The sequence below is a fragment of the Gavia stellata genome, chromosome 1, assembly GCF_030936135.1.
Source record: "Gavia stellata isolate bGavSte3 chromosome 1, bGavSte3.hap2, whole genome shotgun sequence".
Lineage (NCBI taxonomy): Eukaryota > Metazoa > Chordata > Aves > Gaviiformes > Gaviidae > Gavia > Gavia stellata.
In genome coordinates, this window is record NC_082594.1 from 93,801,809 (window position 1) to 93,824,509 (window position 22,701).

At 38.8% G+C, this 22,701-nt stretch overlaps 1 protein-coding gene across 1 annotated transcript in view; it reads left to right on the top strand.

Moving 5' to 3' along the window:
* The window catches only part of LANCL3 (LanC like family member 3), a 35,054-nt gene extending 19,831 nt beyond the window's left edge, over window positions 1–15,223 (top strand). The window contains exons 2-5 of the mRNA XM_059825287.1: window positions 10,350–10,473; window positions 11,556–11,753; window positions 13,735–13,942; window positions 15,064–15,223. Coding sequence (XP_059681270.1) covers window positions 10,350–10,473; window positions 11,556–11,753; window positions 13,735–13,942; window positions 15,064–15,223 — 690 coding nt within the window. The remainder of the gene's footprint in view (window positions 1–10,349; window positions 10,474–11,555; window positions 11,754–13,734; window positions 13,943–15,063) is intronic.
* Window positions 15,224–22,701: the final 7,478 nt, after the last annotated feature.

Sequence of the window (22,701 nt, forward strand, 5' to 3'; positions counted from 1 at the left end):
CAGTACATTTTGATGCTGGGTGCATAAACTGCAATCTTGCATTTTATTGCTAGGTTTTTAGTTCCTCAAACAATGTATTTGCAGTAGCAAAGCTTTACAGCAAGAGTGTAAAGCTCTGTCTCAACACAAAATATAAACTGTTATTTGGAATTCTAGCTGCAGGGGAGTGGTGACTCATACCTCAGCTGAAATTTTTAATCCCCTTTCATTTAGATATGGAAGATGGTATATTGCCCAGCTCATCACAGGAAACAATCTCTTTGAGAATATTTGTTGACAGGAAGCAAAATTCTAGGAGTTCCAGGGAGAACTACTGCTTATAAATGCAGTTTTATTCAATAGAGGCATAGAGTGGACACAGCCTTGAATTGAAGAAAAAAAAAAAATCATGAAAAAAACCCAAATATTTTTATTGGGTGTAAGTCATGCACTCCACCTTGGTGTAGAGCAATGAACAAGAATGCATCTGCTAGTGACTTCCCTCCAAACTGACTAAAATGAGAGTAGGATCAATCCTTGAAGAATTAGATGTTTGCTTAGATGTGTCTATTAGGTTTCTCTGCTCAGCTTCTGCAAGCAAGGTCAGCATTTTACTCTGTCAAGTAAGCCATATTCCTGTAGTCTCAATCTTTAAAGCTTACTACCTCAGACAAAATTATTATCGGTCTCAACAGACTGTGAGCCAGCCCCGTGGTGTTGTTGGCAAGACATGGAATAACAAGAATTTACAAGAATAATTACATGCAATAGAATACCTAGTTTATCAACCTGGTTGCTAAGTGAATTATTGGACTCCATTCCCGGGGGTCATGAAATTACTCCATTTTTATATCTGTGTTAGATATTACGCCAACTGGTAAAACTTGCAGCACTTCTTACAGAATACTTGCCAACACTAACACCCCCCAAGTCAAGACCCATTCAGGTCAATAAGGACTTTGATAGTAAAAGCCATATGAATGATCTAATAGGTGAAATGACTTTGACAAATTGAAAAAAATAAATACTGCATGAGACTGAAAAGGCTCTTTTCCTTTTCCATCACTCTGAGTGATTAAGATGATGGTATTACTTAAGATGAATTGAACTATGAACATCCTTAGAGGTATTGTCAAGGAACTAGCAATCAATCTTTCTCTGTCCCCATCCTATACTTTTTATTTATTGTATTATATAATTGCTCTCAGTGTAATCTTTTAGTTTTATTCGTCTTTTTTTTTTGTGATCTCACATGAACAACATAACTACTGTTGCTGAAACAAGTGAAGCTTTAATGTTATATACAATTGCAGCATGAAAATGGTACTTAGAATAAGCTGGAAATAGATAAAAGGTTGTGCGACCATACAGGTTCTGTGCAGTAATTTGGTCAGCGAGATGCCTCAGCGAAGTGTGCAGTAGGAAAACATTCAATCATCCAAATTTGCTATATGCAAACTGCTGACTGTTTTCTCCAGGCCAGTTCCACACTGAACTTGGACGTAGACCATTCTCTTCAGGCACAGCTAGTTAACATAGCCTATGGGGCCCAGGAGGTCTTTCAGTCTTTTATCTCTCTCTCCCTCCCTCTTTACCCTGTTTCCCTCTCTTTCAGGGCCAGTTATGCCAACCCGTCTCTGTTTTGAGGCACCTTTTGCAATGTAGCACCCAACTGGCCCTTTCCAACCCAGATGAGGAATAAGAGAACTAGCCAGCCACCAAGCATATAATCCCCTACTGGGAGAGATCACGACAGCAGTAAGGTGTTGTTAAGTCAGGTGTATGAAGTGATACATAATGCTCTTGTCCCTTTATCTTAACCAAACATCAGTTTGAAGGAACTTTACAGATATTATCAGTTTCCCATAGAAAACTAGGTAAGTTTCTCAGAGCTTAAATTTTGGAGATGAACCAGAGATTTCCTCGTTTCCTCTTACCCCTTGCAACAGTGCTTTCCAGTGCCTGATTTCACTTCTATATTTAGTGGCACCATGAAAATTAACTATGTCTTCATGAACTTGGCAGCAACACAATTCATAATCTTTATAGGGCCTAGCATGAACATTTCTCTTTGCACATTTTTACTCCTCAGAAGTAAACACATTACATCTTTTTAGATCAGTGCCCTGTCAGATGCTGAGTGCTGTCCTTCCCAAATGAAGTAAAGGAATGAAGGAATGGAAGTGTCCAGTTCTTTCTGGAGACCTTCAGGACATCTTAAAATACGGCTTATCAACTTTCTTTGGTTTCTAGATACATTTGCCATTTTCATTTGTAGAAGTCTAAGCCTAGGTCAGCTTCCCTGTAAAAAATCTTAGCCTTTACTGACTGACTCAAGATCAAGCTCTGCCCATCTCGTGTTGATCTGCAGATGTGTACAAACACTAACAAATTCATTTTTCCAAGGAGCGGTCTGCCTAAGTTCCCAGTAGCAAAGGATGGTGCCTAATTAAACTGGACTTGCATAATTTCTGAGTTCAAACTAAAGGCGCATTGCCATGGTTACTGTAATGTTTGGGGAGGCTCTCTGATCCATGTTACAAAGTTTTTATCTTTTGCAAAGGCTATTTCGCAAATCCTCTTTCCTGCTGCTCTGGAGCTGGATGAAGGGATAGTACTTCTTATGCCTCTGCATAGGTTGCATGCATCAACCAGTTCAAGCATCGTGGCAGCTTTGCTACAACAAGAAATGTCTGTGAAACAGATGAAGGCATGGATTCACTTCCAATGAACCAGCAGACCCACTGTTAAGGGGAAGTAAGCTGATCCAAAATACACAGGCAGAGCAGATGTTCCTTGCTTACTAGTGTAAAAAATGGGATGGGATCCTGAGGCAGCACAGCTACAGCGCATTGGGCTGCCTCTTACTCAAACCAGAGTGCATGGTGCCCAGCTTGCAAGATGTTTATCATCATAACGCAGAATTGTCAGGGACATGTATTTAGAGTGCAGAAGGATAGATCTCTCATCAGGAAATGACAGCTCGCTGCAGTTTTGGCATAAGCTAACTACAGGGTTTGTGTACTGATGTACTTTCTGACTGAGACTAAACACAGTCAAAGGATTTCCCATGGATGAAGAGGTTTTTTCATGAATAATCTTCCTTCTGCCTGTGCGGGGACCATAAATGGAATGAAAGCAGTATCTGTGCAGCACTAATCTCTGGCACATTTGCAGCTGTCATAAACTGTTCCGATGTCTGGTGGAGGAGTCGTTGACACATAGGAGCTCCGAGCAAGGATTTGGACTGCAGGTGATCACTGATGCATCCATTTTGGCCAGTTCCCAGGGTCTCTGCCCCCAGAATGGCTCAGCCATGCGTTATGAGGCTGGTGAATAATAATAATAAAGGAAAAAAGAAGAATTTTACTTGTTTGTTGAAAAACGTTGGGATAGAATTCTATAATGTAGAAAAAAGCCTCTCCAAGCAGCGCCGGGTTTGTTTCTCAGTTAATTTGCAAATAATGTATTTTTACTGTTTTTAAACATGCTTTTCAATTCATGCTCTTGAATTTGGGTGCAATTCTAGGGAGAGATGCTTGAAATTAAATTGTTGGCTCTCTGTGGTAACTCTAGCCCTCTACTAGGCAGAAGAGAACATGCAGCTGGGGTGCAGACAGCTGCCATTTGAAAGCCATAACACAGGAGTGAATCCCAGGGTACCTCACTTTTTCTGTGATGGGACTTGTCCTCCTGAACTGTCTTTGCTGTTGACCAGCAACGTTTGGCTGAACAGCACCTCAGCTCTCAATAGGCAGACTGATACCTCCTTAGTCATGTTGGTTATCTGAACTGCTCTGCTCTTAGATCTGTTCCTTGACATCCTTCCTCCTTCAGTTCTCCAGCAGCAGAGAACGGGGGGTTTGTGCTTCCCATCTTTCTTCAAGTAAAGAGAGTGACCTCTTGTTTCCTTCCAAAGACCTAGGAAAGCCACTATATTAGAACTAGATAGCTGTATCCAGCCAGACCCTGGTGCAGCTACATGAGAGATGTTGGGGTCTGTCATTAACTGGGGGGGGAGAGAGATAGGAAAGAAGAACAGAGTGTAACTGGGGAAGCTCATGTTTTCCCTCTTTCTTCAATTGACCCAGGATAGGGGGAGCTTGAAGAAAGTCCAGTTGCTGTTTTTTGCTTGAAACTCTCCAATGTTTGAGACAGAATGAACAGAGATGCTCGTTGCATTTGACCAACTGTGTAGCAGCACCAGCTGCTCTCAGACAGCCTCCTAGCTACAGTAACAGTTGTACTCCATCCTTTTCTGCAACACTTCATTTGCAGCCATGTCTGAAATTTTCCTCTTCTGAAGGACAGGTTTAACAGCAGAATTTGATGGGTTTAGTGCTACACAGTCCTGGCAGTGCTACACAGTCCTGGCAAGTAAGAGCTGTGGAAATTTTGTACTCTGTTAGCAATAACAAAAGTGCTGTATTGTCTTCTTCACCAGTAATCTGATTCATCAGGAATAAATGCAGCCTTTGGTTTCTGATTGGATTAATAATTAGTGACCCACAAAACAGGACAGCACTGACATTGCAGGTTCCATGCTTCTGAGGCAAAGAGCAAGCCTCAAAAAACCCCAAATTTACATGTTAAAAACAAGCAATACCAATGGGATCTATAGTGGTCAGTTTTACTCAAGATTGCAGTCAAGTACCATTTTCCAATGAACTGACGCAATCATATTAGTAGTTGTGCTGAGTCTACGCACACTGTCATGTAGTTGTGTAATAAGAGAAATTTGGGAAAGTATGCTCTCTGGAAAGTACTATTGGTGGTGCTGCTACAGCATGAAACATACTGCATTAGCAACAGTATCAGTAGTACTTCAGGAGCTAATCCAATGCCTTGAACAAAGTCTTCAGAAGATTGAAAAAAAATTTTATTTTTTTTAAAAGAAAGGTATACTTGACACTGCTCATAAGGAAAGCAGACAGCTGTGCAGTTGGAGCTGGGTTTCCCACTGTGCTGCAAGAGATGTACATCAGTCAAACTGGAATAAAACTAGGGGGAGGCAGCCCCCTCTGTCTATGTACCTACTACTCTTCTATGGCTTCAGGTGTTAGCATCATCTGAAAGAAAAAATAACTGGCCGTGACATTGCATGGAAAGGTCCCTGAACAATCCCAGCCCCTGCCTTTGGTAGAAAAAGGTCAAGCTCAAGCACTGAACTTCAGCATTGTGCAGTGCAGTAAGATGTCATTAAATTACCACAGAATCACGGAATCATTAAGGTTTGAAAAGACCTGTAAGATCATCAAGTCCAGCCATCAACCCAACACCACCATGCCCACTAAACCATGTCCCACAATGCCACATCCACACGTTCCTTGAACACCTCCAGTAATGGTGACTCCACCACTTCCCTGGGCAGCCTGTTCCAGGGCTTCACCACTCTCTCAGTAAAGAAATTTTTCCTAATATCCAGCCTGAACCTCCCCTGGTGCAACTTGAGGCCGTTTCTTCTTGTCCCGTCGCTAGTCACTTGGGAGAAGAGACCAACACCCACCTCTCTGCAGCCCCCTTTCAGGTAATTGTAGAGAGCGATGAGGTCTCCCCTCAGCCTTCTCTTCTCCAGCATCTTTCTGCTTGAGTCAGCTGTCCTACTGAACACAGATATGTGTATCTTTTTTTTACAGCATTTTTGAGTATTATAACTAATTCACAAGCTCCCTCTTCTGGGCTTCCAGCATAGGAGACTAATGGCAAAGCTCCTGTTAGGTTATTTGTAGACTGACCTATTCTTTTCAGCTTATTTTTGATGCTTTCTCCAGCATCAGAAAAAGTGTATGATCAAATTCATGTTAAATGGCTTTGTAGAAGAGTGACAGAGAGAGGTTTAATGTGTTAGGTCCATATTAAAATTTTTTATATGCATAGAAGGTTTTTTCCACAATAATGTAAGTATAGCGGTTACCTCTTAAAAGTACTGATGCATCTATAAAAAGATAATGATACTTGGCATTCAGTAGTGCCTTCTGTTACTTACATACAGGAAAGAGCTCTAAGATAGTAAATACAGATCTTTTAAAAGAATTAAATGCTTACAGTCCTCAAAAATATTCAATACAGTATGCAGTTTTATGTAGCAGTGGTTTTCAAAAGGCAAATCATGAGACAAGGGGCTTGTAGCAAGCATTCAGAGGAATGATGAAGTGCTGAAAATGTTATTGTAATCAGAAGCAAAGAAGAGCTAGTCCTGCTTCTTTCTGCCCAATCCTCAAGGTCAAGATTTCTGTCTACAGTTTTTGAAAGACATATCTAGGGCCTATCATTGTCATAACCAATATGTTATGAAATCTGGCTTAGTATATTAAAAGGAGATGTGAAATGATTTACTTCCAACTAAACAATCTCAGGTTGAGAAAGACTGCTAACAACAGAAAAGGACGATGTTTTGTGATTGCTGTAGACATAGCACTTCCTTGCTGACTTTTAACAGGGATTTGCTGAATAAAGTACCTGCCTTAAACAATTCACAAATTTCTGAAGTTCCTTAATGGGAGAAGGCACATTGTCTGCAGTGTCTGCAAGAGAAAAATGGAGAGACTTTAGTTACAATCACAGTGGCTTTTTTTACTATAAGTAGGGCTCCTAGGCACAGGCAGTAGTACAAATACTAAGTATTATAGTGCTGCTTAAGCATTGTGCTTAAAGTAAAAGGTATATAGAAACACAGCTGTCACCAGTGCGAGTGGAACAGTTATTTAACAGCACACAGCATCACTGGAGAATGATCTAAAACAGAAAATAAAGAACTCCACCAACCAATTGATGTGGAAATTGCAGGGGAAATGTGGAACGCATGTATTCCAAACTTTGGTCTAGTAAGGAAACTAAAGTGAACACTTCTAATCTAATAGGACAGGTTGTGGTGACTTTAAAAATACAAAAAGAGTTAGGTGAAATATTAAACCACCAGCAATATATCTCCATGTCAGTAGCCTTTTGGCTAAGTACTGACATGATAAAGAATAATTTTACGTAATGTGTAGCCAGCTCATATTAAATGATGTTCAAGAAGTTTCTCAAAAAATGTAGCTATCTCAAGCATGAAATTTTTTTCTGGGTAGCATATTCTTGTATTGGCTTTATTCTTCATCAAAACACCTGACAGCTTTCACCAGAGGGCATGATATCAATATGCAATTTATCCTTTCAAAGCCTTTGGGATGATCAGTCTATTTCTTTGCCATCCCTAATTAAACATATTGCTTCAGTAATTCCCAGGGGCTAGGAGGCATTGTAACTACATTGAAATGAAAATGAGCATTGTGGAACCATGGCTACACCATTTGTGGTTATGATTAATGTAGTCTATGGTTGTTGTTTTGGTCATAAGTTTTTGGCTGTTTTATTAAAGATATTCACAGAATCACTAAGGTTGGAAAAGACCTGTAAGATCATCAAGTCCAACCATCAACCCAACACCACCATGCCCATTAAACAATGTCCCACAATGCCTCGTCCACACGTTCCTTGAACACCTCCAGGGAGGGTGACTCCACCACTTCCCTGGGCAGCCTGTTCCAGGGCTTCACCACTCTCTCAGGAAAGAAATTTCTCCTAATATCCAGCCTGAACCTCCCCTGGTGCAACTTGAGGCCGTTTCCTCTTGTCCTGTCGCTAGTCACTTGGGAGAAGAGACCAACACCCACCTCTCTGCAACCCCCTTTCAGGTAATTGTGGAGAGAGGGACTTGTGAGGGACCATAGGGAGAATAGCCACAGATTTTATTTCTTCACAAGGTGAAAGAAATCTGAAGAGGTTCTAAGACAGACTTGGTTGAAACAAAATGTAGCAAGCCGATGGAGATCTTAAATGTGATCTCTGATCACTCAACCTTTGGAAGGCCACTAATAATGTTGGTAAGTGAGAGTCTCTGTTCCAGCCAACCATTTCCTAGAATAAGGATCAAATACAAATCCTTCATATTTAAGTGTTTTGGAAAACAGGCAGCAGCCCTACAATGACTGTGGATTGAGGCATATAGTAAGAGATATTTGGAGTCAGCACAAATATTTTCTTACTTAGCTATTGGTTATGACACATCTCCCACCTGCCTTAAAGCATGCTGGTCAGTCCAAATGGTCACAGAGAAGGTTGCTTTCAAGATACACAGGTTATCTTCTTTTCCATTTTCTTTTGTAATGTGGAAGTGGAGCAGGATGGGTTGATTTCTATCATCCATTCTAATCATGATTTTAAATAAGCATTTTTCATCTGGCTTTGCATGTGGGCCTTTTTTGCATTCTGAAAAAGAGGTGATACTCATTAGCCTATTTCATTATGCCAGCCAAAAGGGTATACTATCTATACACTTAAGTAATCATACTGCTTAAGTGTTTTGACTTTTTACACTTACTTTATATTGAAAAATGGTGAACAATGCATTTCTTGCTAGCTGATACTTCTTTATGCAGCATTGTGCAAGGCTGGATTTGGGTAGAAGTTTAAATCCATTTAAAATACACAGTCAGCATTTTAAAATAGTTATTAATTCAATTTAAAAATTAAATGTGCTGAACATAAAAATATGCTTAGCAAAACATGGTTTATATTGAAAGCCAGTTGATTTATTAAGTAAAGGAACCACTACATACAGAAAATGAACTGATTATGATTTTTCTAATCGGCATGCCTTTGCTTTCCAGAATTACAACTAGGAGAGCTTATCCTTCACATTTATTTTTAAAGGGTTACCTTACTAATCCTTTTACAAAGTATAGGATTTGGAGGACTAGGTCCCAAACTGCGATACAATAAAATGAGAGCTCTGGAGAGAATGCAGTGTGTCTCACTGTGTCTCTTATCTCCTCGTTTGCTTAGGATTTAAACAATTTCTTTAAATTCAGTGAAGCTAAAACAAATAATTAAAAAATGACTGGAAATGAGTGAAGTCTCCAGATGTTAACGGCTTATTTACTTCTCCTGCAGTAACATTAAAGAACACTAATCAAGATCAGAAGTAAGTTGTTCTCCAGATTGTACAAATATAGTCATTTGGAGCAGCTGTAATAAAATGCCATGTTATCAGGGAACAAAGTAAGATAGACAAACAAGATTTTTCAGCCATTAGTTTTCAGTCAAGTTCTAAGTGACATTAATTGTCCATAGGATCTTTTACATGTCAGATGAGAGAATATAGTTAATAACAGATGTTGCCTCCATACTTAATGCTAACAGTATTTTTTGAACTTGAAGAAGTAATTGTAAATCCTATGATAATACAAATTATAGCAAAACCAAATGTGTTCAGAAACATTTTAAAAACACTATCTTGATATTCCAGTTAGTTTTAGGATTACTGTTTATCTTCTCAAGGCTATTTCTACAACCTTTTTCTTTTTTCTGCCTCATTTTGCCTTTTTTCTTTCTCAGTTCTCTTTTTATAAGTTGAAATATTTTTTGCAAAGTACAGCTGCCATACAGGCTTTCCCCTAAAGCCAAAACACTACTTCAACTAATTATTTTAATGACCTAGGTATTAGTCAGTAATGTACAGATGTGACTGCCACAGAAGAAATGGCTGATGGTTGCAGTGAATTGCATATCATTAGAGCTGTAGTTAAGACCTGTAAAACCGATTCCTCACTGAATGCTTTAGGTCAGTAACTTGGAAAAGTCCATGTCTGATGAAATGTAATTTGTCAATCTTATTTACTTTTGACACTACTAAGAGTAAGGCATTAATAATTTCTTAGGACTGCATTAAAGGCAGTGTTGACCTGTTCATGATGATAAAGTTCCATAAACATAGCTAGTCTCTCTTCCTAGAAACCTGTCTTGCACTTCATTTTTCTTAGCATTTTCTTGAAGTAAGAAGGCCTAATTCTTTTACTAAGATGTTTCTGAACCCACATATGTAGTATTGATTTTGATACCTCTTCCTTGCTTCCTTTTTTTAATATTGTCTGAGAAAAACCTGTCTAGCTCAGTATGTCCCAATAAAGCCTGTAACATTACTTCTTCTATAGGTCTGTTTTCCTTTGTCTTCTCCTAATGTCTCTTCCTCCAGTCTGGAGGCTGTTGTTCTGTATCTTGCCTGGTGCTTGATGTCAGCTTCTACCAGACTGATGGATCTCTGGGAAGGAAAGGCAGGAGCTCATAGTGAGCCTCTTTTCACCTCATCGGTGCAGCTGAAGATTTGACAATCACTTTCCTGAGACTGGATGAAACTCTGTTTTTGAGAAACATTATGTAAATTTACTGTTTTATGTAAGGAACTCTTAACAAGGATGTACATTGCGGCATGCTCATAAGATTAAAGGCAGTACTTTGTCTTGACCAGCTAAAAAGCAGAGTCCTGAAAAATGTCTAAAAAATAAAATTATTATAATAGACTTGATGTTTGTTTTGATGTTTCTGTTTAGGTGCTGACCCCAGCACAAATAAAATCAATTTGTCTGGCCATACTAGAATCAGGAAAGCAGTATGCAGTGAAGAAGAGGAAACCGTTCCCACTCATGTATTCCTACTATGGAACAGAGTATCTTGGTGAGTAAAACACACCAACTACTTTGAAAGTGGTGCTGGGTGTAGATGCTGAGCCAGTAGATGCTTCAGAAATAAAATATATAAAACCTACAGTGTGGGATTTCTCCTGACTGAGTTAGGACCATCCAACCTCCTAAAACTGCTAAGTGCGACTGAGGAGCTGGAGGGAAGGACTGATGCTGCCTAGTGCTGGGGAATGCAAGAGGTGCCTGTGCTGCACCAGGGGAGCAGCAGGCAGCAGCTTTGTTCCTTCTTCTCCATTCTGCCCTGGTAAATCTCCCCTTGCCAGATGGAGGCAGCGAGAGGTGTGGTGCCCATGCCTGTGTGGAGAAGATTACCAGAGAGAACTGTCAGGGGATGTTATTTGTTAGCTGCTGTTGCCACACAGGGACTTGCAGAGCATTTTTTGGCTGTAGCAGTGCAACTCAAGCATATGGTCAGCTGCTACCCATTGTGAGCAGCTTAGTTGGAGCTCATCTGAAGCAGTGGTGAAAGGCCATTGAGCAGGTCCCTAGTGGAGTCCTCAAGGCACCATATCACACTGCAGAAAGTGTGAGATTGGTTTGCAGATGTCGGTGAATTCTCTGGCAGGGGAGCAGAGGAGAAGTCACTGAGTGGTGCTGCTCCACAGACCCTGACAGGTACAGACAATTCTTGCACTGAAATGTAGGTTTTAGCTGACTGACATTGTTAGTCAGTAACTGGGAATATCATTTATGTCCAGTTTCAATTGGGTTCAACAAAGACTTAAGAATAATGGTCCAGATTCAGTAGTGTGGCAAGAAGAATAGGGTTTAGATTCAATTTAACTACACATGCCGAGTTGCAGTCATATCAGAGTGAGAGCAGAAAAAATTTGTATGTATTTTTGCATAGCTAAGGGAACTGGAAATGACAGAAGTAGTAACAAATCATAGTGTCATGCACCTAGAAAGCTTTTATTCCAAGCACTATTGTAATATGCATAAAGAAGATGAAAGAGCCATGCACTTGACAAGGAAATCAGTCCCAAGGGAAAGTTGCCGTGAGAAGGGGTGGGACCTAAATCTACCCTCTAATTTGACTGTTTCTGTTCTTTACAGGTGCAGCACATGGGCTTTCATCAATCCTTCAGATGTTGCTTTCCTATTATGAGTACCTGCAGCCAGCAGATCAGGAGCTTGTGTGGCAGAGCGTTGATTTTCTTATGGACCAAGAACAGAACAGCAACTGGCCTCCTGAGCTGGGAGAGACAATCGAGCGGGAGAATGAGCTTGTACACTGGTGTCATGGAGCTCCAGGTTCTTTTCCCATTGATGCTAGGATTAGCAATATGCTGATCACATTGCTTTTCCACGTTAGGTGATTCCATGTAGAAGATAATCTCAGGTTAAATTTGACCGATTTTGACATTTTATGAGATGCAAGCAAGCTATTTAGGCTTTTTCTTCCAGTTAAGAGTGTTTTATTCATTGCTGAAGCAGCTGGAAGAATAGGCATATTTTCTGCTTTAAAAGCATAGGTGATCACAGCTGAAAGAATTCCTGAACTGTATGTTTTCTGCTCTTGCTCCCTTTTGTGACAAGACCTCAAAGAATAGTACAGATGAGTCAAAAGACAGCGTATCGCTGGACAGAGAAATAGTAGGTGAAAGAACACAGATAGAGACACATCTGTGAGTTTTGGGAAGGCCTTCAGAATAGCTTTCCCACCCCCCCCATCAGAATCAAAGTTTAAGCTGCACTTATTACATGGATAATGCATAAATTTCACCAAAATATTTTCATGTGAAGGGGAGTTTGTACTGGCAAGGGGCATTTTTTCGGCAAGTCACCTATATAAAACTGCTTTTCAGAGAGGAAGAGAATCAATCCTTAGTTTAGGTTCATGAGGTAAGGCTAATGTCTGTCAGTTCAGAATCTAATCCTATACATTAGCAATTTTGGCAAGTAATGCTGTAGATTGAAATTGCTTTTTTACCCCCAGGCGGGATTTTATTGCTAACTAGTCATATTGGCTTGGTAGCATGAACCTAGAAGGTTACAGAAAAACTTATTTTTATTAAAGAATGCCCATGAGCATTGATGCATTGCTTTTAAAGGTGTTTATTTAAATTACAAAGAATACATTATAATTAACATCATGTGCTTTTTGCTGATGCATTGTCTTTTTGTAGGTATGATTAAGGAACAAGCTTCTTTCACTATAATGAAGTGAAGTGAAAACAGATTTTGCTTACCAACCTTTTTTATTTTTTATTTTTAAGAGGAAAAAAATTACTTCTACAGCATGGCTGGCCTAGTGGCGAAACCTGCAGGGAAGATGCCCTCTTTGTTTCAGTATCTTGAGAGTGGCCTTTGACTTGGGTTTAACTGTTAGTGGAGACATACACAGTGAGACCAAAGTGACAAAATCCCAAAGGGCGTAAAGAAGTTACTTTAGGAGACATTTAGAGACATGTAAATTCATTAATTGCTATTGTTCTTCCCCAGAAAATCCTGTATCCCATCACTGTTCTTGGGTAATAATGCACATGTAGTTTACAAAAACACTTTTCAGCTACTTCAGTGTATATTATACTCGGATCACAAGTGAGCTATTCTAAACCTTTCCTTAGGCACTTGATTTGGTTATGTGTCATAGCATACTTTTAAGGTTACCATGAACTGAGCTGTGCAGTGCTCTGTTGAAGATTATGATTAATTTATTTGAATGCCTTCTAAAAATAAGCCAAATATCCTTTTTTTATTTTTAAGAGAGGTTAGTATGCATAACTGTTTATAACAAGAATAAAGCAGCATGGGCCCCACTGGGAAAAAAAAAGCAAGTTTCTTTTTCTCATTCAGTAAAAAATTGTTTCTGTTGCCAATGTAAGAAATTATCTTGCCCATCCTCATGTTTTTGTCAGCGTAAATAGGTGAGGTGAATGGGAATTTGAAACCAATAGAAGACAGTGCTAAGAGTTTACTGTTTTAAAGGCAAAAATGTAACTACTGTTTTAAATTGATTAAAGACTGTGAATGTTAGAGTAAACCTTGAAATTCAATAATGCATTGAAAGATTGAAAGTGGTGTTGTCACAGGGAGTGAAAAGTACATCTTATCTATGCCTTTTAGCATACCAGATACTCTCCCCTCCATATGTAGCATATAGATACGTAACGCTGACATGTATAGGGCATGAGACTGCATTTCCTACTGTGTTAATCTTTATTTTCTTATGTGTTCTACAAAACCCTTGGCCTACTTATTACAAAAGACAATCTCGCTGCTATTTTCCTAGGCATTGCCTATCTGTTTGCCAAAGCTTACCTGGTTTCCAAGAAGCCTCAATACCTGGACACTTGTATCCGCTGTGGAGAGCTAACTTGGCAGAAAGGCCTGTTGAAGAAGGGACCTGGAATATGCCATGGAGTGGCTGGTAGTGCTTATGTGTTCCTGCTGCTGTATAGGCTCACTGGAAATTCAAAATACATTTACAGGGCACAAAGGTTAGCATTCCTACCTTCCTGGATTCAGGGTAATACCAGAAGGTTTCAAGAACATTTATAAAGCTGCTCAGAGTCTGTGATCACCACCCTCTGATGTAACCTGAGTGCTTAAGCCTCAGGTGCAGTTCTACCTGTGATTTGTGGGGTGAGCGCACTCTGCGGGGAGCCCTGCAGTTCTGCTTCCAGGCTGCCTGTGGTGGGAGAAGCATCGGGTTCTCCTGGGCTCCCTCCCTCCCTGCCCCTGAGCCTGCACTCCTTTGGAGGGAACCAGGGTGGATGGGGAGGAGTGGCGCGCATCCAGATCTCATCCTGACATGAGGCCAGAACACCCAAATTGCGTACCCAAGTCCAGGAGCAGAGTAAAATGTGATGCTGTTTGTTATATTGATTTGTTCTGATTTTTAGAGCACTATCCCTTACTGCTAAACATGGAAAATAAGCATAGGACCTGCTTTGCTGTTATTTTACTCGTTTTTAATTTATCATTCCCAGCTTTAGCCAGTTTGACATTGTGCTATTCAGCTTAGATAGTGGGGTTAATTCCATTTTGCCCTCATGCAAGCAAATATATCCCATGGAAAATTCTGTCACAGTGCTACAATTATCTTTAATTTTATTTCTGTAATTTACTATACATGTTTAAAAAGATAGTATTCGATGTATGTTACTGTTTTCCTTACAGCATAGAATAATGAGGGGAAGTGGTATAGTAATTAGGGTGACTTATTTTCAGCCATTTGCTTTGAAGTGAGAACATTTTATTTGTGTAGTTATAGCTTGTTGTAGCTTGCGTCCTGCTGAAATAACAACCAAGATAAAAGTTACTAAAAAGTATTTGTTTAATAATATGTCTCATAGACATCAGAAAAAGTTTATAGCTCTCAAAGAAGCATAACACATGGACAGATCACAAAGGTTTGGCTTTTCTAGATCTCATGGACCTCAGTTTATCGTGAAAATTGGCGAGTGTAAAATTTCCACATAAGGTTAAATAATGAGCATTCTACTTTTTATAATCATTGAACGTTATTAAAATGATGCTTTCAAACAACAAGTAGGTAGACATACAGGGACACCAAATAATAATAACAAACTCTTTTTTTTTTTTCCTTGTTTCTTAGGTTTGCAGAGTTCTTATTTACAGAAGAATTTAAGGCTGGTTCCCGGGCATTAGAAAGTGTATATAGTCTGTATGAAGGCTTCTCGGGAACTGTGTGTTTCCTGACTGACTTGCTGCAACCCAACCAAGCCGAGTTTCCTCTCTTCAGTGTCTTTGTCTAAAGAGTAACATTCTCCAGGGCCACGTCCTGGTGGCGATGGGAGAGGGCACCTGCCGTTTCACTTATTTGTCAAGAGAGGCTATTTACAAAACAAGCCAGTGGTACCACTAATGCTAGCCTTAATGTAGCTGGGAGTCAGGTGAAAAAGAAAATACACTGGGGCTTTGGGAGGGAAGTATTTGGTCAAAAAAAAAGGGTCAGTGAAAAAAAAAATGGGGGAAGCGATTGAATCTGATGTGGTAGATATAATAAGAAGCAAAATCTAATTATCCAAGTGAGAGACAAAGGGGCATTACCAAACTTCTAATTTGGTGGTTACACAGGAGAAAAAAAAAGGCAAGCTAGAATTACAGGGACATGCAAGGAAGAAACAGTGATGCATCCAGTAGGTTTTAAAAAGAGACCTGCAAAAACAAGTCTTCATGCAGCGATGCACTTACCGGGGAGGATGTTGTAGACATGTCACTACACTGCACAAAGGCAAATCTGGGATTTTTTACCTAAACCATATCTACTAGTTCTAGTAACATGTATTAGAAGTACCTGTATCCTGGAGCTCTTTCATCTTCATATGCATATAATGATAGTTTTAGATATCTATATACTCAGCCTGCAGTTTCACTGGTTCATTTCAGCTAGTGGGGTTTCATGTGTGTAAATCAGAACTGAATTTGACTCTTCCTTTCAGAGCTCAGTCTGTGGTGAGGAGCTGGTCTCCTTCCTGATTTACTGTAACCGTGTCACTTCTTGTCAGTACTTTCCCTGTCACAGGCAAGATGAGCAGAGCCATCAAGAAGACTTGGATGAAAGAGTTCTATAGCAAAGATACAGCAGGCAGGTGCTTTCTTCACAGTACAGCATTGCTAGATAAGTATTGTTCAGTGATACAAAAGCTTCCTTTAAAAATTAATTACTTATAGCAGCATTTCTGAACAATAACATACATATTTCAGAGAATGGAAAATCTATTTTCCTTGATGAGCTGTTCACTACAAACCCTGCAAACTGAATGCAAACCTTGGATGGCATACTGATCTTAAGGAAAACCTGGTAACAAAATTCAAAATTGCTTCTTTTCCTGGCTAACAAAATAACATATATGCCCAAATGATTTGTAGCTATAGAAGTAAATGAATTGCTCAACTCTAGTTGCACTAGCACTTAAGGTTGCAATTATACGCTGTTTTGTATGTATTATATATATGACATGGTACTTGAAAGCTAAAGAGAATGCTAACGTAGATTTGTACTAAAAAACTATGAAATCAGTATCTGTATTTAAAATATATTTACTATTTATTTATTTTTATTTATATGGGAATAATGTAATGCATATACCTTTAAGGACAGATTGGGAAAACCAGTATGTCAAAAATTGCAGTTAGGGTGAAAAAGCTGACCTACACGCACTGCCAAACAATGCAGTCTCTCTTCCTGCATTCTCAGCTGGAGGAGATTACAATTTCTTTATTTTTAATGCCTAATGGATTAAAGTTCCCATTTAATTTCAGTGGGCCTTGATCAGGCTATAAGTTGGAGCCAGGTCTTGCAATCCTTCTGCATTTATTTAGTAATCCCATTCCTACTCTTGCCACTGTTATTTTAATGAGATGGCTTGCATTATTATGAGCAGCAGATTATGCTTTCTGCTATTTTGTCTTGCACTGTGCAGTTCTAATTAATTACTTAATCATAGAAGTAACCATATTTCATTGGTGAATAAAGCAATGCAGTTCTGTATCAGTTTGTCAAGAATTCAGGGATTTTCTGGTGAATGGAAATGTTAAAATTCAATATATAGTTGTTATGTGTTTATTATTTGTGGGATAAAAGGTCTTTTAAGAAAGCCATTAATGTCACTTACTTTCTTACTCTGAGCAGTGAGATGCGTACACATAGGAGGATGTATTTCACATTTATTTCATACATGTGAGGCTAAATCAAAAAGTCAATGGAGACGTGCGCATGCTCTGCCCAGGCAGGTTTAAATGCTCCTGTTAGATCAGAGCCAAGTCAATTGTCAGTATTGAAGATCCTAAGTCCATTAAGATTCTTCTCTAGTTGCTTCGTGTAATGCGGGTGTCTAATATATTTCATAACTGGAACCTTTTAAAGAAATGTTTAAGGAAGGTAAAATTTGGCCTACCCACTTCTTCCCTGTGATCAATAGCTTTTCAGCCTCAATTTTTATTGTAGGGTAATGTCACTCAGCTAAAACATGTAAGTAGCAACATTTGTGCCATAGCATTTAGATAGCTACTGTGAATGTGTTCTATCGTAAGACAGAGAAATAGGTTTTGCCATGATCTGGACTCAAGCTGTAGCAATCCAACATTTATTGCCAATCATTTTATTTAGAGATGCAAACATAAACCAAAAAGGCCTAATGTTTTGATAACTACATAGTCAAAAAAACCCAAACAACTCCAAACAAGCCTTAACAGAATCTACGCGTATCAGCATAGTAATCATGACCTTCAGATTTTGTCCCCAGTGCCTATTTCTTAATTATCACTGGGCCACAATATTTAATTGTTTCCAGTTAGTTATTTCTCAGGAAACACTTGAAGAAGAAAGTCTTTGCCAAAACCTCAATAAATCTAGAGCACAATAAATCAATACAGTAACTTAGATCCTAACCAAGTCATGAATGCTGATATTGTAACATATACCACATATATGTTAAAATTTACCATAATAGGTGTAAATAAAATCACTCCATTTTATTATGCTTAACTTCTAATGATGGTGTTTGCATATATCTTTTAATATAATTCTTCATAAATGGCAGGAAATACACATTAAGAACTCAGTGTCAGTTTTCTAGGGGTTTTCCCTCAGTGTCTCTTTGTAGAATTAATTCCTTCTGATTTACATTCAGAGGAGACTCCACTGCGCTCTGTGCTGTGTTCAACAGCACCCACAAAACAATCTTCTGTCTCTGCAACCCTTCTCCATCTATGAAGCCACATGTTTGGCTTCATTTGATACTAATCCTGAGAGAAAGAAAATAGTTATCCAAGTAAGAGTTAGTCCATTCAACAATGAGAAAACCCATGCAACCACACAGTTCTCAAAATCTAGATCCCAAACATCTCTCTGCGCATTATTTGAGTTTGGCACTGACTTCCAGCAAGGGCAGCATGCAAACTTTGTTCACTGACACTGAAGTATCAGTAACAGTAATATAAACATCCAGTCTCATGGGATACATTTTGTACAATCTTGGAACATAATTATTTATCTGTTTCATCAGACATGGCAGTTTGAGCTCAATCTTAGAGCTTCGTGGCTTTTCTTACCTGACCTAGCTGGGTTAAGGTGGCTACTAGACATGCTGTTTAGAAGGGCCAGCTTCTGAACACAGTGTAAATATACCCCAGGGCTCTTCTGAAAATGCCAATCATTAAATGAGCAGGGGGGTTTCATCTTTTTCCTCCTCTTAATTGTCTATCTGCTTTTTTTCCTTTGTACTATATATGCTGTTACATACATTCTGTTGCAACCTTTATTTGTTCCTTTTAAGACATTCACAGGAAAGCAACCTGAGCAGAGCCATCAGCACTTTTTAGTGTAATAAAAAATCAAGGTCCTTTGTGTTTCCTCCTTACTGCTTCGAGAAATCGATCGTGCAACCTTTGCTAGATGTTCTCAGCTGGATACTGTCTCCTCCTGCTCCTGAATCAGGCCCTAATAGACTGAAAAAGTGTATTCCTGAACAGATTCTGCCATGGTGCTGTGACAAAAGACTGTGTTACCAGAAATTTGAGAAGCCTCTTTCAAAGTGTAAAACACAAGTTACTACGTCACATTTGCACATTAGTTTCTTGACTGTGTTTAGTTTCTAAAGCGTAGCCAATAGGAATGTAAGTGATATAATAGTATCTCTGATTACGCTGTTAAAGCAAAGAGGATGCATTGTGTGGGTATTGGTGCTTATTTGTGGTGTACCTGTGTTTGTGTGGTGCTGCTTGTGAGTAAAGTTGTAGATTACAAATCAGTTTAAGGAGCTATATACTATTCATGACTTTTGGTAGGTCATCCATAGATTACTGTCACAGAATTTTGAGGGAAACTAGATCTGTAATGTCCAGATTTACTGATCTCAGGATTCATAGAGCCAGATGCAACAGTACAGTCTAACAAATACAGCTTAATTTTTTCCTGCTACTCACAACTTCTCAGCATGATAATGTATTTGTTTTGTGCCACTGCTTTCAATATCTGCTTTGTTTGCATCATTGTTTCCTTCCGTTTCCCTGCCTTTCTTTCCCAACTTATTAATGACTTCAGAAGACTGAAGCAGCAGCCCAGGTCTTTTGTTCTTGAAAATAAGATTGATTAATTTTGCTTAAGAGGGGTGTTCCACTTATTTGCATTACATTATTTTACACTCCCAGGTGGTCTTTTCTCACTGGCTCTGCCATTTCCCACCTGCTAAGAAAAAATCATTATACTGTATAACAACTGTCACTGATGTTTTACATCATTAAATAAAACAAAGGGAGACTTTTTAGGGAGCATGTTCACTTCTTTAGTATCTCAATTCTATTAAGACAATCAAAAACAAGTGAAATGGCTAAACATCCCAAAATACACATTTAAATAGTTCTGGGTAGTATGCACAAATGAATGCAACTAAAGTGGTCATCCTTTTTGCTACTCTGTGAAATTAAGTAATGCCACTTTGATGTTCTAATAATAATTATACATGTAGAGAATATGATAATAATACTGATTAGTTTTGAAAATACTGTGGAAAAAATGAAATACAGGTATCTGATGTATTCAGAAACAACACAGGCGCAATACATGCCAATGGAAACTTTCATAAGCAATCAAATTTTTGTACTTACATCATTATCTGCATATACAGTTATAGCATCTGCCAATATATTGCATGTTTTATGCAGACAGTGACCTATTTTAGCATATGCATGCATTTTGAGAATATATCCTTGTTACTTGGACCTATAAGATCCATGGACAGAGTGTATCTCTGAAGTCTGCCAAGTAAATCTCAGGTGCGGTAATCTTCTCCTACATACCTTGTATATTCACTGGCATGAGTGCATATTCTAATCTGTAGGAAGATGAGTATATCAGGAATAAGAATTGCCCTGTAGATTTTAAAGAGTAATCTTCCTGTGAAGAACTACACCGATGAGCAATTGCTGGCTAACAGCACAGTCCGGATTGCTCTGAGAAGACATTTCCATTTATGTCCTGGACTAAGTAGTAAGCAGCAGACAGCTAAATTGAAAAGAAATAAGAAAATGACCAAAAATCACATTACTAAGGGAACAACATAATTCAAAGCCATAAGCCAAAAATACTCAGGGCCCACGAAACAATACAGCAAGTTAGGGGTGTGAATAGGCATTTTCCAAGAAAATAGCAGTTTGCTTTATTGCACAGATAGTGGTACGGAGTGCACTGTAAAGGTTTTAGCTGCCTTGAACAATGCTTCATTGCCATTATAGCAAAGTCATCATATGCTGAAAAAAGGCTGCCGATGAAGGAGTTGCATGTATCTGAACCTACTGTCTACTCCTATCAATTAATGTAATAAAAGTGACGTACACTAGTGATGCTTAGGCAGTTTAAAAAAATAGATCCAAAAAGCCAATATGCACCAACTTTTCGACCTGCCTTTGAGCTATTAAATCTCCTGACTAATTTGTACCATCACTGATGTCACTGTTGGTCCTGTACCCTGTGTATCTAAAATTGCACATCATGCTCTGAAAAAAGTCAGTTTATAAATAGCAATCTGCATGAAAATATATAAAGCCATTATTTATTTTTAATGCTTATAAGGGACTCCCTTGACTTTGTTCATTGCATGACTCAAAGAGAAGGTGAAGGCATTTAGGTCAAGTACAGCAATACCAACTAGAATGGCAGAAAATTAATTGAAAACTCATTTTGCCTAGTGGTGTAATGATATTTGAATAAAAGATAGTTTATAATGCAGTGATATTCAACAACAGTACTGCATGATTATACATGCATACTCCCCAGAAAATTTTGTGTAAAGTCCTGACATCAGTTACATCCCATAGTGAATAGAAAACAAATCCTATTCAAACATTTATTTCTACTTCATACAGAAGAGAAAGGCTATCTGACTAGATATTGAACTCTGCTTCTGTCTTCATTACCATGACCACACATGAGAGATTTCCTCTAACAATGGTCTGATTTTGCCACTGATTTGGCCTCCTGTGCTCATTTTAAGGGTCTGATATGCCACCTGCTGATGTCAATGGTGAATCTCCATTTCAGGCATGCAAGGTTAGGTCCTTCCACAGGTGTGAAATAGGGGCAAAACTGCATCATTCTGGACCCCACGCCTGCAAACTTTCCTCTACACAGGAGTCCCATGGAATTAGTAAGGCTTGTTCATATAGTAAGAGGAAAGCATGGGTGTTTGCATGTGCAGGGCCCTATTTGATGGCAGTTTTATTCCCATTTTCCCTCAATGTCTGCAATATATTTGAATGCCAATACCAATAAAAAGTACAGGGAACTTAAATGGCATTACTAACAAAGGGTGTTATTTCATGTCTAGTTTGTGTTGGTGACACTTTATTCAATATATTCCAACGTTCGTTTCTTGAGTACATGCCACACCCTAGATTGGTTTCTCAGTGTAATAGCCATTCACAGCCATAATATGGTACAGGCCCTATAGAATCAAGATTGTTTTGATACTTTAGAAATGCACCTTGTCGTTTAAAAGCAGGACCCCTGCTCTTCTGATGTTTTAAACACTGTGATCTTTCAGAATGTGTTTATTGTATTAGTTTTGTATTGTAGATTATGATAGAAACTAGATTTTATAGCTTTTTAAAAGCAGTGATAATGCTAAGCTTTATAGTGGCAGAACAAACTCTGTGTATATCCATATTATGAATATTAAAGCTGTGATTATATTTTGCCTTAAGTAAAAGCCCAACCTTGGAACAGTATGATTTTGCATTGGATTCCTTATTTCCATACTTACCTTTCATAGCACTGGCAACTTTTCTTTCTGAAGTAGTCGTGACTCAGGGCTCCAAAAGCTTTTCAGTGGTACCCTGTTATCAAAGGTAAAATCATTCATTTGAGAATTAGATAAAAACATCCAGGCTGCGCATAGCGATCAGGTAAATCTACTTTATGTTAGTTTCCCACAAGGTAACAGAAGACAGGTTGCTTTTGGCCTGTAGGTTAATGTTGCTCACTTAGGTGTTTATTTTCAGCCTACTTCAGTCCCTGTACATGTAGCCTCTTCTCTTTCCAGAAAGACCCCTCCATTCCCAGGGAAGAGAATTACAGCATTAAATTCACCTAGGCCCCCTCATAACAAGGTTTCCATCTTTGCAATCATCAGCTGAGCTCAACTAGGTGAGCAATGGGACTCCAGATTTGCCAGTGCAGCAGTTCAAGAAATGGCCCAAACAAAATCTTACTGGCATTTTTTCCCTAAATCTG